We start from the raw sequence: 13,394 nt of genomic DNA, 5'->3' as shown, positions 1-13,394 counted from the left end.
AGCCCACAGACTAGCTCCTGGGGACGCAGGGGGGCCCCCCACCACATGTGGAACCCCTAACTGCATCTCCACCACCCACTCTGACTACAGTCTGGCGGGGATGTAGGCAGTGGCCCATGGAGAGCGCGTGTCACCCTCGTCGTCCGCAGCCTGGATATTTCCCGTGTTTTCTTTCTCTCTTTATTTCTGGTTGGGGGGAGAGCTAGCATTGTGTTCCAAATGCTTGAGTTTAAAGCTCCCTGGGCAGAGCCTACGCTTCCTGTTCTGCGGCTACTTCCGTAGGGTCTTACACTGGCCCCCACGTTTGTCACCCCACACTCCCCAAAGCAGTGGTGTTTGTGCCACCACAGTGGGAATCCCAGACTCAAGGACTCCCCCATCGCGTGGCTTCTGGGATCACTTTCAGCTCCAAAATGATTCTGGACACAGACTGATTCTCTGTCCCTGCCCATTGCTGGTGGGTTTGGGGAGTTCTGCTAATGATAGGGGGGCTGGCGAGAGGTATTATTTCATGCAAGACCATCTCCAGAGTGTAAGCTCCTGTTTTCACAGGGACCTCAAGAGGTCAGGACTAAGATGACCCTTGGTGCATATGGAAAGGGCATGAGGTTCAGAAAATCTGAGTGGCTCAGCCTTGGTCCCACAGGACCAGATGCAGACAGGGCTCCGTGCAGACAGGGCTCCGTGAGGACATGGAAAGTACTGGAAAGCAAGTGTCCATTGTGGGAGAGGAAGTGGCCCTTGGGACAGGGCAGAGCTGCTGGGAGATCACTCCCCTGCTGCTCTCTGCACCTCCCCCCCACTACAGAAGCCTGCAACAGCAGAGGAGAGGGGAGAAGACCCCCTCCCTGCAGGCAGCAAGCCCACAATGGGCAGTCCTCACTCAAGCCCAGAGATGGTCAGTGCTCTTACCCAGTGCACGCATGGCCTGACCCCCCACCCCACCACCTGCACCGCTCCCTGCACCACCTGTTCCTCCTTGTGCACCACCCCCAGGTGTCGTCCCTGTGTGACATGAGGCATTCCCAGCTGTGTGTGCATGTGACCCATGGGAGGGATCCGTACATCGGCTGTCAGGCCTGCTGGCCCAGCTGATCCTGGGGTACGAGTTTAAGGTTCTCAGAGTGGAATCCATCTCACATTTCCGTCCTGATCCGGATCTGGGGGTGGGCGGTGGGCCTCCGAGCTGCAGGTTCCTATTGTTTGTTCAGTGACTTCACCTTCAGAGCGGAGCTACTCTGCACCTGTGCTGGACTTTGGGTAACGCTGAACACGCTTGTTTGGCCACGGACTGGACGCCGGCTTGTGAACAGATTTCTGGATCTTTCCAGAATAGCTGTCCAGGGAGCCGGACCCAGAGAGCTGGAAAGCTGGCCTGAAGGGGCACAGCTAGGCAGTGGGAGACCACGGCAAGTCTAACCCTCCGGCTTGGACTTCCGGAGAGAAAGAAAAATCCAAATTTGGGAGTTGCGCAGAGGAGCAGGAAGTCGTTTGTGCCCTGAGAAAGGAGGCCGGGAGCGATGCTGGGACTCGGGGGGGGGGGGGGGAGAGACGGGGCGGGTGGGCACTGGGGTGCAGCTGGGTCCGCGTGCGTCTGGACCGGAGCGGGGCTGCTGCAGGAGAGGTCCTGAGCCATCATCGGGTTCTGGCTGTGGCCGAGGCCAGGCCCTTCTCTCTCACCATTGCTGCTTGCTTTCTGCGGCTTCAAACTGCATTTATATGGCACGCCTGAGACTTGGATGGCCTGAACAGTTCACAAGACGCCCTTGGGCAAAAGTGACCAGGAGGAGTGTGACACGGGGGACCATGTCCCTTTGCTCTCTGTCACCACTCTGCCCAACTGTGCTGCTACATGCATGGATGACTTCAGAGCTGAACGTACAGGACTGGGTCACTGCTCTATCTGGTGACCCTGGGACCCCTCCACGCCCTTGCACTCTGCATCTCAGAATCACTCATGTAAGACCCGCTGATGGACATGGGACCCTGGAGGGCAGGCCCTGGGTGGTCCGCATGCCTGTCTATGTATTCTTCTTGAAAGCCTGGTTAAATGGCACTTCTCTGCCGGCCGTAGACCTTACAGATCTCCGCTGGCTTTGCCACACATGCTCTCTGGGGTGTGTGATACAGCAGGTGAATCTCAAAACATTGATACTTTGCTTACTAGTTGTTCTGCTTCCCTTTCCCTTTTGGGCTGTTAGAGTCGTAGAACCTTAAAGAAAAGGTGATAAATGCAGGGCTCTCCGGGATGCACACAGGGAGGGCCGGGCTCTCTGTGGGCACTCAGTGTGTGCAGATCCTCCTTCACCAGCCCCTGGGTGTTGGGTGAGGGCTCCGGGTCAGGTGTGGCCGGGAGGACTTCGTGGACCTGAGGGATGTTACCGGCCTTCCCAGGGCTGGTGCGTGGGCTCCAGGCACGAGTTTACTGGCTGCCCTCCTCCAGATGTCTATCCAACCTCCCCCTCCTCCTAACTGGGGTGCCCAGGCATTCTGGGAGGACTCTCAAAGAGGCAGGATGGCCGGAGCTAAAACTCGGATGATCAGTGCCCACACCTGTAAGACAAGGTTTGCAGTGGCAGGAGATGCTACTTACAGTAAAAGACAGAAGGGTCAGTTGGACACATACGGAATAATCGCCTGAAAAATGACTGGCATCAGTGCATATACCTAGCTCAGTCTGTTAAGCATCTGACTCTTGATCTCTGCTTGGGTCTTGATCACAGGGTCCTGAGTTCAAGCCCCTTGTTGGTCTCCACACCAGGCTTGGAGCCTACTTTAAAAAAAAAAAATTACTGTCATTTTTCAGGGCAATTAAAAGTACATTTGCCTTCCCGGTGTGAATGAAATAATTTTTCCACCTATGTATTTGTGGCATTAGAGAAATTTCCACCTCCGGGTCATAGCGTTTGCAGTCCCACTCCGTCTGTGGGATCTTCTCCAGGGGCACACCTGCTGTACCAGCTGGGCAGCCCAGCACCCACTTCCTTCCCAGACTCCATCCCACACTCATAGGAGTGGGGGACATCGGACAGCCCTCAGTGGTCTGTTCTCAATGCGTTCTTTCGGGAGCCTGGAATGGACTCCAAGCCCCCTCTGCATCTGTGTTTAGATTTAAAACATTCACACTCTGCAAGCATTTCCTAAGAAACCCCCAGGGTCCAAGGCCTGTGGTCCTGCTCACGACAGAAAGGTGAACAAGGCCGTGTCTGTGCCTTCATGGGCTCTCGGCTGGAAGGAGAGGGTGTGAAGTTGGTTGTTGACCATGGGACCTTCTCGCCAAGCCAGGGACAGGATGAACACCCCGGAGCCACTGCCTGGTATGTCCTGGCTCTCCTCCAGGCCTGTGCTCTGTCACCTTCCTGGGAGTGAAGGCTGTGGCTTCCATCCCTCAGACAGGCAAGCGGGGCACAGATGCCGTGACTCACCCCGGGCCTTAACTAGGTGGGCACAGATGCTAACCCAACTCCACGTGGGCACACTCTCCCAGTGCGGGAAAGGACTGATGCCGACCACACACGTGTCGATGCTTGGCCTCAACCGTAGACCCCCAAGAGACATGATCAGACAGGTGATGCCGTCACCATAAAGGCCTGGGAGACCCCCACACCAGGACAGAAACCAAGAGCAGCAGCACACCTCTTTCCTCCAAGCCAGAAGGTGTCTTCCCTGGAGGGTCAGAGAAGCCACGTTCCTGTGGCCGGAAACAGTGACTTGTGTCCAAACAGGAAACCCAACATGAGCCAGAATTCCCTCCAATGCCAGCTTTGGGCAGCTTGTTCTGTGAACCTGGAGTAGGTTTGGGTTAGAGTGGACTAGTTCAGAGATACAGACGGGTCCATTCCAGCTGTGTTGCCTCTTGCCGTGTGATCCTTCTGCCACGTCCAGATCTAAGAGGTGACCTGTTCTTCCATGCAGGGGGACATGTGGAACCTGTCCTGAGAAGCCACCAATTCAGTGGCCTCCCCGCCCTCACAAACTCTACCCCCTGCTCCTGGCTCACTGTCCCCCATGTTTTACCAGCCACCCGGCACTCATCCCACATGCGTGCTTGAAGGAGAAGCCCTCAGTTCCCAGGCTGGACTGGCTCCCTCCTTCACAGCATCTCACTAGGTCCCTTAGGATCAAAGCACAGCTCTAACTTCTAGAATAACCAATGCCACATGCTTGGTGCTTGCCCCTCCTATCAGACTGGACCTCAGCCCTGGCACACAGTGGGCACTCGGTACCAGTTACTCAGAGAGGGACAGAGAGAACAAACTCACCCTTTGCCTGCCATGTTTGCCGGCTCCCACCTAGGAACCCAGCACGTCCCACATCCACACGCCCATCACTCATCTGCTCCATCATCGCTAGAACATCTTGCCAAGAATCCACCTCAAGCTGGAAAAAACCACCATCTTTTCCTTTGGAAATTTAGAGGAGTTCTTTTTATCTCGTGTCTTCCCTCACTGGTCCCATTCCCAGTCTGCAAAGTTGCCCAACAGCTCATCAGCGCCCCAGAGCTCATCTGTCTCCTCTGGGAGACGGGAGCTTATGAGCGAGTTCTATGGCTCTGATGATTCCTTTCCTCCCCCTGGATGCCATTTCCCTCTTCCCACTGTCCCTTTTATCTCTTTCCATAGAAACATCATTCTCCTCGGCAGGCGAGGAAACAACATAAAACGGATATTTTTACAGCTTTCTGGATTGGCCTCAAAGTCTAAGCCGTGTCCCTTCATTGATTTTCTTCTTGCCCAACCAAAACAAAAGAGGATCTTTCAGGAAGCAAAGCTATCCCTTGCCTCAGCCCAGAGAGCGGTCACTTACTGACGTGGCTTAAATTTGGGTCGACACCAGTGGCCATCAGTATGGTTCATGCTACACGTGTGCTTAACTGAACCAGCAAGCTCCCTGTTGTGAATTGTTATCTGAGCCAGAGCATGTTAGTGCTGCCCTCGTGTAATTCCCATTTTTATACAACACTGAGGAGTTTTCCTTTTCTCTTCTAAATATGGCCTTAATTTGCTGAGGACTTTCCAGATCCGGATTCCGCCATCATATTGATATTGGCGGTGGCAAGCACAGCCTCCACCCAGGTCTCCAAGCCAGCCATCGATTCACTCCCTCACCAGCCCAGGGCTCTGGCTCTCAGGTTTCTGGCCCGCCAGAAGGGGGCTTGCCTCCAGGAGAGCAGGTGAGGGCCAGCCCCTCCCAGCTTCACAGCCCTGCTCTCCAGCTGCCCCACCAGCCCAAACCCCCCCCCCCTCCACCTTGTACACTTTGCACCCTGAGAAACTGGCCTTAGCAGCACAGAACTGCTCTCCAAAGGCGCTTTCTCCCAGGATGCCTGACTTTAGGTGACAGAGGCACGCGGAGCCATCTCTGGCCCCACCCCAAACCCTCATTCAGTTGTCACCCCAACTCATCTGCTGGAAAGCTTAGCGGAAGGAAGGATGACAGGGGTGGGTGGTGAGTGAGGCATGTGGCAGACCTGCCCGCTGCTTGCTGTGCTGCAGAAATGCTCCAACACCACCAGCCTCCATATGGGGAGGGGCTGGCAGCCAGGCAATCCCCGAGACCCGCCCAGCCTGCACGCAGAGTCGACTCCAGAGCGTGCGCTCTGAACTCTGCACACATTCTTCGCATCTGTTTTTTAAGTGTTTATAAATGATATCTTTATGAAGCGTCATTATTTTTTTCCATTTTTTTTTTTTTAATGAGAGGGAGAATGTGTGCGAACAGGGGGAGGGGCAGAGGGAGAGAGAATCTCAAGCAGACACCCCGCTGGGCACAGAGCCCAAAACAGGGCTTGAGGTCACAACCCTGAGATCACAACCTGAGCCAAAACCAAGAGTCAGATGCGTAGTCCACTGAGCCACCCAGGCACCTCTATTTTTTCTACTTTTATGAAATATAATTGATACAGAGCGCTATATAAGTTTGGGACATAGAGCAGAATGACTTGACTTACATATATTATGAAATAACCACGAGAGTAAGTTAACGTTCATTATCTCATGGAGATACCGGGGCGGGGGGGGGGGTGTTTTTCCCTTGTAATGAGAACTCTTAGGATATACTCTCTAAACCACTTCCCTCCATGACTTACAGTCGTGTGAGCTGCAGACATCATACTGTGTATTATATCCCTGGTATTTCTGTGTTTGCACCATTTGACTGCCTTCATCCAGTTTCCTCTCCATCCACCCCCTGCTTCTCGTAACCCCAACTCCGATCTCTTCTTCTGTGCCTCTGATTTTAAGATGACACACAGAACTGAGATCATACAATATTTGTCTTCCTCCGTCTGGCTGACTTCACTTAGCATATCTATCCACCCATCTTCCCCCTACCCACCCACACAAAGGTTTATTTTTTCTGGATTTTAAAGTAAATTATAAACACCAGTACACCTCGCTCCAAAATCATTTAATGTGCGTATTATGAGAGGCTCATACTTGTTATGATCGTTTTTGAGATAAAATGTTTGGACGGTGAAATCCACATACCTTAAGGGCACTGATGAGTCTAAACCCCATTTTTGCAGTCCTCACCTCCACTGAGTTTGGATTTGGTTTTGGACAAGTATTGGGGGAGAATAAAACTGAAGTAGTGGCTTTAAATTCCCGGTTCTCAGGATATGTGTGTTTCCATACACATGCATACACATATATATGCACGTATTTTGGAGTGACTGAGGGCTGCTTTTGTTATCTGGCTCAGAAGAGGAGTATCACTGGCATGGCTGCACGTGGGCTGGTTGGAGAAGGGAGAGCCTGGAACAAGCCTGGAGAGAAGACAAGATAGAAGACATGGAGCTAGCCCAGAGCAGGGAACATGGGTCAGTCCACACTTCCAGCAGAGCAATAGGAAAAGGAGTAAAAAACAGAGCTTTCCAAATATGTTCAACTCTCACGTCTTTGAATCCTTGGGAATGTCCACTTATTGTCAAGACGAAGTTTCAGGGACTGAAATTACCATCCCATCTGAGATAACCAAAAATTCCCAGTCTCTGTACAAGAAGAAGAAATCAGCAGTGGTCAGCAGACTCCCTGAGCTGGGGAGCAGAGCTGGGAGTCTGGGGTCACCAAGGCAGCTAAGGTGCACAGCACAGAGCACCGAACATCAAATTGCAGCATGGAGAGAGAATTCCAGAGACTGCAGAGGGCCTGTTGGAATAGTCAGTGCATTGGGGATGGGCACATACTTGTGAGGCCAGGACAGAATCACGTGGTAGCGTAAGGAGGAGCAGCACCTGGAGCTCACACAGTTAGACTAGAGGACTCTGTGTGGCTCTCACGCTGCACAGCACCTCTTCACAGCAACACGCAAAACCATCAGACTGTTTCTGCATAACTGCACCCCAGAATAAAGCAGAAGAACATTTGTCGGAAGACAAAAATATCTGTCACCCAGTGAGGTAAAATTGATAGTGTCGAGCATCCAGTCAAAGATTACCATTGCTACAAAGAGGCAGGAGGATATGAAACACTGTATGCTGAAAATGAATCGAGGAAAACCTCTCTAAAGCAGACCCAGATGTTAAAATTGGCAGGTGATATGGAAATAGTTAATATAATTATATTTAAAGAATCTAAATACTACCATGTATGTTCTGTGACAACAGGATTAAATTAGAAATCAATGACAAATGATCTCTGAAAAATCCCAAATATTTGAAAACTAATTAACATGACTCTTAATCACTCATGGGTCAAAGAAAAAACTCAAAAAGGGAATCGCAAAGTATTTTGAACAAAATGTAAATTAAAACACAACATAAAGTGTTGGCTGCTATAAAATCAGTACTTGGAGGAGAACCTATAGCAGCACATTGCTGTATTAGAAAAGAAGAAAGACCACAGTTGAATGACCTCACTTCCACCTTAAGAAACTAGAAAAAAGGAGAGTAAAAATTGAACGTAGAGTGAAAAGAAGAAAATAAATCACAAAGGTCAGAGCAGAAAGCAATGAAATAAAGAAGAAAAAATAAAGCAAAATCGATTAAACCAACAGCTTACTCTTTCGCAAGACTAGTATAGGTGATCAAACCTCTAGCCAGGCTTATTGGGAAGAAGAAAAAAGACAATCTGCCAAGATCAGGAAGGAGGGATATAATATCGCTACAGATCCTACAGATAGTAAAAAGGATAATAAGGCAAAATTATGAACAGCTTTATGCAATAGACGAATTCTTTGAAAGATACAAGCTATCAAAACTCACTCAAAAGGAAATAGATAATCCAAGTAGCCCCCTAATATTAAAGAAATTTAATTACAAGTCAGAAACCGTCCCCCACCCACACAGACACAAACAAAACACTGCCACCAAGCCCAGGAGACTTCACTGGTGAGTTCTACCAAACATGTAACATTCACTGAGCAGCACGTCTGAACTTCTAGAAATTTTGTTCAGAATTTCCTGAAGAGGAGAGATGACTCCACACCTCATTCTACAAAAAACAATGTTACCCTGATACCAAAACCAGACAAAGATATCACAAGGAAAGAAAACTATAGAGCAGTAGTCCTCATGAACATAGATGCAAAAGAGCCCAAATTGAAATTTAGCAAATCAGGGGCGCCTGGGTGGCTCAGTGGGTTAAGCTGCTGCCTTTGGCTCAGGTCATGATCTCAGGGTCCTGGGATCGAGTCCCACATTGGGCTCTCTGCTCAGCAGGGAGCCTGCTTCCCTTCCTCTCTCTCTGCCTGCCTCTCTGCCTACTTGTGATCTCTGTCAAATAAATAAATAAAATCTTAAAAAAAAAATTTAGCAAATCAAATCCAACTACATGTAACAAGAGTAACATCATGTTCAAGTGGGAATGCAAGGTTGGGTTGATATAAACAACAAAAAAAAAGGAGGAAAACCCTGATAATCTCAATGGACACATTAAAAGAATTTGGTAATTCAACATCCATTTCTGATAAAAAAAAAAAAAGCCTATAAAGTAGGAAAACAAATAACTGATGAAAGGCATTGATGGAAAACCCACAGTCCACACCATAGATGATGATGGAAGAGAGAATACATCTCCCTGGAATCAGAAACAAAGCAAGAATATCTGCATTCTGTTCAGTGTTAGGTGATGCTGGAGCTAACATTGTAAGCAGGCAAGGGAAGGAGGGAAGAAAGGAAGGAATGCATCCCTATTGCAAGAGGAATGCATCCCTATTGCATAGACCATGCGATGGTCAATGTTAGAAAACCCAGTGGGATCTATGGACAGATTTTAAGTTTATTAAGTACGTCTGGCAATATTATAGGATATAGCAGCATTACAAATACAGCTGTATTTCTAAGTATTAGCAGTGAACAATCATTAACTAGATTTTTTAAAATAATAATTTTTGAGAACATAAAAAATATTAATACTTAGGGATGAATTCTACTAAAGATGTACACAACCAAAAGCATTGCTGAGAGAATTTCAGGAAGACCTAAATGGATGGACAGATAACTCCTATTTGAAAACTCAGTGTGGCTATGCTCCCCAAATTGAATTGTAAATTCAGTGTAGCCCCAGTCAGCTTCCCAGTAGGCCCTTTTTAGAAATTGACAGGCTGTGTCTAAAATTGAGATAGAAATGCAAAGACCTAGAATAGTCAAAACTACTTTGAAAAAATTCAAGTCGGGGGACTATCACTTCTTTATTTCAATACTTACAACAATGCCAAAGTAATTAACACTATCTGGTAATGATACCAGAAAGGCCAGTGGAAAATAATAGAGAGCCCACAAATAGACCCACTGATTTTTGACAAAGGTATATAGAGAGAATTCAGTGGAGAAAGGACAGTTTTGTTTTTTTTTCCAAAACTGTCATAGCAACCATAGCTGTCATTCTTACGCATGATAATTAACTTTGATCCATACCTCACACCATGTAACTCAGGATTAATTATATATTTAAATCTGAAACCGAGAACTAAAATTTCTAGTGAAAATGTATGAGAAAATCTTTGTGACCTTGGCTTAGGCAAAAATGTCTTGAATTTGAAACCAAAAGCGTAGTCCATCAAAGGGCAAATTGACAAATTGGATTCCCTCAAAAGTAAAGCTCTCTGCCCTTCAAGAGAACTTACCATTAAGAAAATGAAAATGCAAGCCTCATACTATGACTACATGTTGGCAACACATTTATTGGATACAGGATATATATTTAGAATTCATAGAGAAAAAAGCAGGCAAGTCAGTAAATGGGCAAGACATTTGAATAAACACTTGAAGAAGATACATAGATGCAAATAAGCATATGAAAAGATGCTCCACATCTTGATTATTGAAACGCAAGTCAAAACCACAAAGTTTTCCCACTACATACCTACTAAAATGGCTACAATTTAAGTAGAAAATGACAGTACAGAATATTGACGAGATGGAAAGCAACTGGAACTCTCAAGACCTGTTAGCGGGAATGTAAATGGCACCCCTACTTGAAAGGTAATCGGCACTTCCTTCAAGTTACAGCTGTAGCCACCACATGATCCAGCCATCCTGCCCTAGGTGCTTACCCGAGAGAAATGAAACAAACGTAAATATATAATCTTGTATTCACATGCAATATATATAGCAGTTTTATTTGTAATTTCCTCAAACTGGAAACTGTTGAACCTTAGCCTTTTTTTGTTTTGTTTTGTTTTGTTCTGTTTTTTTTTTTTTTTTAAGATTGATTTATTTATTTGAGAGAGAGAGCACACCCTTGAGTGGGGGGAGGGGCAGGGGAAAAGGAGAATCTTAAGCAGACTCCGGGCTGAGCACAGAACCTGATGTGGGGCTCGATCTCACAACCCTAAGATCATAACCTAAGCCAAAATCAAGCGTCAGATGCTTAACCAACTGAGCCACCTGGGCGCCCCTAATTTTAGCCTTTAAAGGCACTGAAATAACTCCTTTGAAATTCTACAAATCTGGCTTTCTGCAGTTGGACAGGAGGATTCTGGGTGAAGCTAAGAGTGAAAGTTGGACCTTATGCATCCGGGGAATGGGGTCATGCCTGTGCATTCACTCATTCGTGCCACAAATACTGAGCACTCAGTAAGGTCTGTGCCCAGAGGAGGGAGTGAGAATCCCATGGTTCCTCCTCAGTGAGCCAGTCTGCAGCAGTGAGGGTGCAGGGAGTCTGAGACATGGCAGCAGACTGGGGTCACTGACAGAAGGAGGGGTGACTGCATCAGCCCTGAAAAGGGCTTAGGTCAGGAGAGCCTCTCCCTAGAGATAGTATGTACACCAATTCTCGAAGGGCTCATAGCTTCCAGCTGGAAAGATGCATCCCCAACAGAGAAACCCCACATGCAAAGCCTGTCCAGAGGAGCAAAAGACCCCAGCAGATCCCAGAATCTGGGAAAGCTGGGGGCAGCTGAGGGCTCTAGCAGAATGGTGGAGACCTGGGGATGTGCTATAGCTCTCCAGCGAGTTCATACTTTCTTCCTCGAAAAAGAGCTATCGGGGTGCCTGGGTGGCCCAGTGGGTTAAGTGTCTGCCTTCTGCTCAGGTCGTGATCCTGGAGTCCCAGGATTGAGTCCCTTATTGGGCTGCCTGCTCAGCAGGGAGTCTGCTTCTCCCTCTGACCTTCTCCCATCTCATGTTCTCTCTGTCTGTCTCTTTCTCTCTCCCCCTCTCTGTCAAATAAATAAAATCTTTAAAAAAAAAAAAAAACAACTGGCTGGAGCAAGTCACTGTAAATCATTAAGCATGTTTGTGTTCCAGAAATATTCTCCTTGGAGCTGTAAGCAGGATGGGTATTGATGTAGAAACTTGTGCTGGAAGAGTACTGGCAAGGATGTTCTTGCCCTCAGCTCCTTAGCACCCAGATCCACACACCCTGGGCCAAGCCCTTTGGCTCCTCCAGGTCCCCTGAGTAACTGTGGCTCTCTTTCCACCGTAGGTACCCTTGCTCGTATAAATCATTGAGAAGATCAGATCATGGCAGAAACCCACCTGTGAGCCATCCATAGTCGCTGCTCGAGGACGCCACGTGGCAGGGAGCATTGGGATTTGGTGAACTTTCTTGTCTACAGGCCAAACTCACACAATTGATTTTCAGTCCTGCAAAATGGTTCCAAGGGAGGGCGAGGTGCTGCTCAGCTGTGTGGCATGTGTGCCAAGGAAACATGTTTGCCTCTGAATATTTCAAGTTGCCAATAAACTATTCTTGTTGGCAGGTTAATGGGGTTATAAATGCTGGAGCCCAGTGCTACCCTTAATTATGGTGACCTTAGACTGATTCTGGAACTTGAAGATTTTACCACATAGAGATGGTTAAGACCACGTAGCTGTTTGAAATCTTTTGAATTCCTGGAAAATATGTTTAAACCAATTGAAACAATCTGAATGGAATACACTCTGTGATGTTCTCGGTAGCAAGAAAGGAGCAGAAGATGACCGTTGAGTAAGGAAATCACTGGATTTTTAATCTCATAAATGTGGGGTTAAAACCTCACAGAGGGTCTCAGACTATCATCCGACGAACTAAGCTTTTAAAAAATCAGCAGTTATCACCCAGAATAAAATCACACTTGATGTCTGAACAGGTGTTTCTGATTCTCCATGGGTGGCAGTGACAGAGGTCAGAAAGGCACTGGTGCAGACAGTCCGTGCCCCACTTTGCAGGCATCCCCAGCAGGCTGGGAAGTAGAATGAGTCCCCCCACAACCCTGGGCGGGCTATATATGGAGCCTGGTGACTGCCCTGAGAACCTTCTGAAATCCTCCATGGGATCAAGAGCAGGGACACTGGGTGTCTTGCATGTCACCACGATTGGATCAAAACTGTGCTGGTATTTCACGGTTTGGGTTCAGTCTGGGCACCTTTGCCCAGTGGATCAATAGTACCCATGTTTCAAGCAGAAGGCTTTTCTTATCACCCAGAAATCTGCCCTCGGTATTTATAATGTTTAGACACAGCGCTAGTTTTTCACATCTCTCTCTAAAGCCTTTTGTTACGTTGAAAAGAGCTCTCTAAGAGATGAATAGAAATCAAGAGGAGTTCATGAAATAAAATCCCTATCTTAATGGAACAACAAATATAGTGAGATCATTTTAATATTTCACAACTGTTTCAGATCAAGGTGTCCCGTAGAATGGAAACTTTGCTCCACATTGTCTGGAGACAATTGCTCACCTTCCCGGTGTGGCAAGAGCATCAGCCTGTGTCTCTTAAGCCACACTGTCTCTCTGTGTCTTTTAGTGCCACAAATAAAAAAAAAAAAAAATGAAATTGTAGCCATTGTGTGAATTTCATGACTTTATGCCCTTATCCCAGAGTAGAAAGGAGAGATTTAGTAATTCGATGAATAAATATTCTTGACTGCCTGCTACACTCCTCTAGGCAACAGAAAGGAAAACAAACAAGATTCCCTGTCCTCATGGAGTTTAGTTTACAGGGGAGAAGACAGATGATGAGCAACAAAGGT

At 47.6% G+C, this 13,394-nt stretch overlaps 1 protein-coding gene across 4 annotated transcripts in view; it reads left to right on the top strand.

Moving 5' to 3' along the window:
* COBL (cordon-bleu WH2 repeat protein) overlaps positions 1-12,149 on the top strand; it is a 261,336-nt gene extending 249,187 nt beyond the window's left edge. For all 4 annotated transcript variants that reach the window (XM_059397204.1, XM_059397202.1, XM_059397203.1 and 1 more), the window contains one exon: positions 11,868-12,149. In XM_059397204.1, coding sequence (XP_059253187.1) covers positions 11,868-11,885 — 18 coding nt within the window. In that variant the 3' untranslated portion in view covers positions 11,886-12,149. The remainder of the gene's footprint in view (positions 1-11,867) is intronic.
* Positions 12,150-13,394: the final 1,245 nt, after the last annotated feature.

The sequence above is a fragment of the Mustela nigripes genome, chromosome 4 (assembly GCF_022355385.1).
Source record: "Mustela nigripes isolate SB6536 chromosome 4, MUSNIG.SB6536, whole genome shotgun sequence".
Lineage (NCBI taxonomy): Eukaryota > Metazoa > Chordata > Mammalia > Carnivora > Mustelidae > Mustela > Mustela nigripes.
The sequence above is the reverse complement of the archived record's forward strand: the minus strand, read 5'-3'. Positions and strand labels throughout refer to the sequence as shown.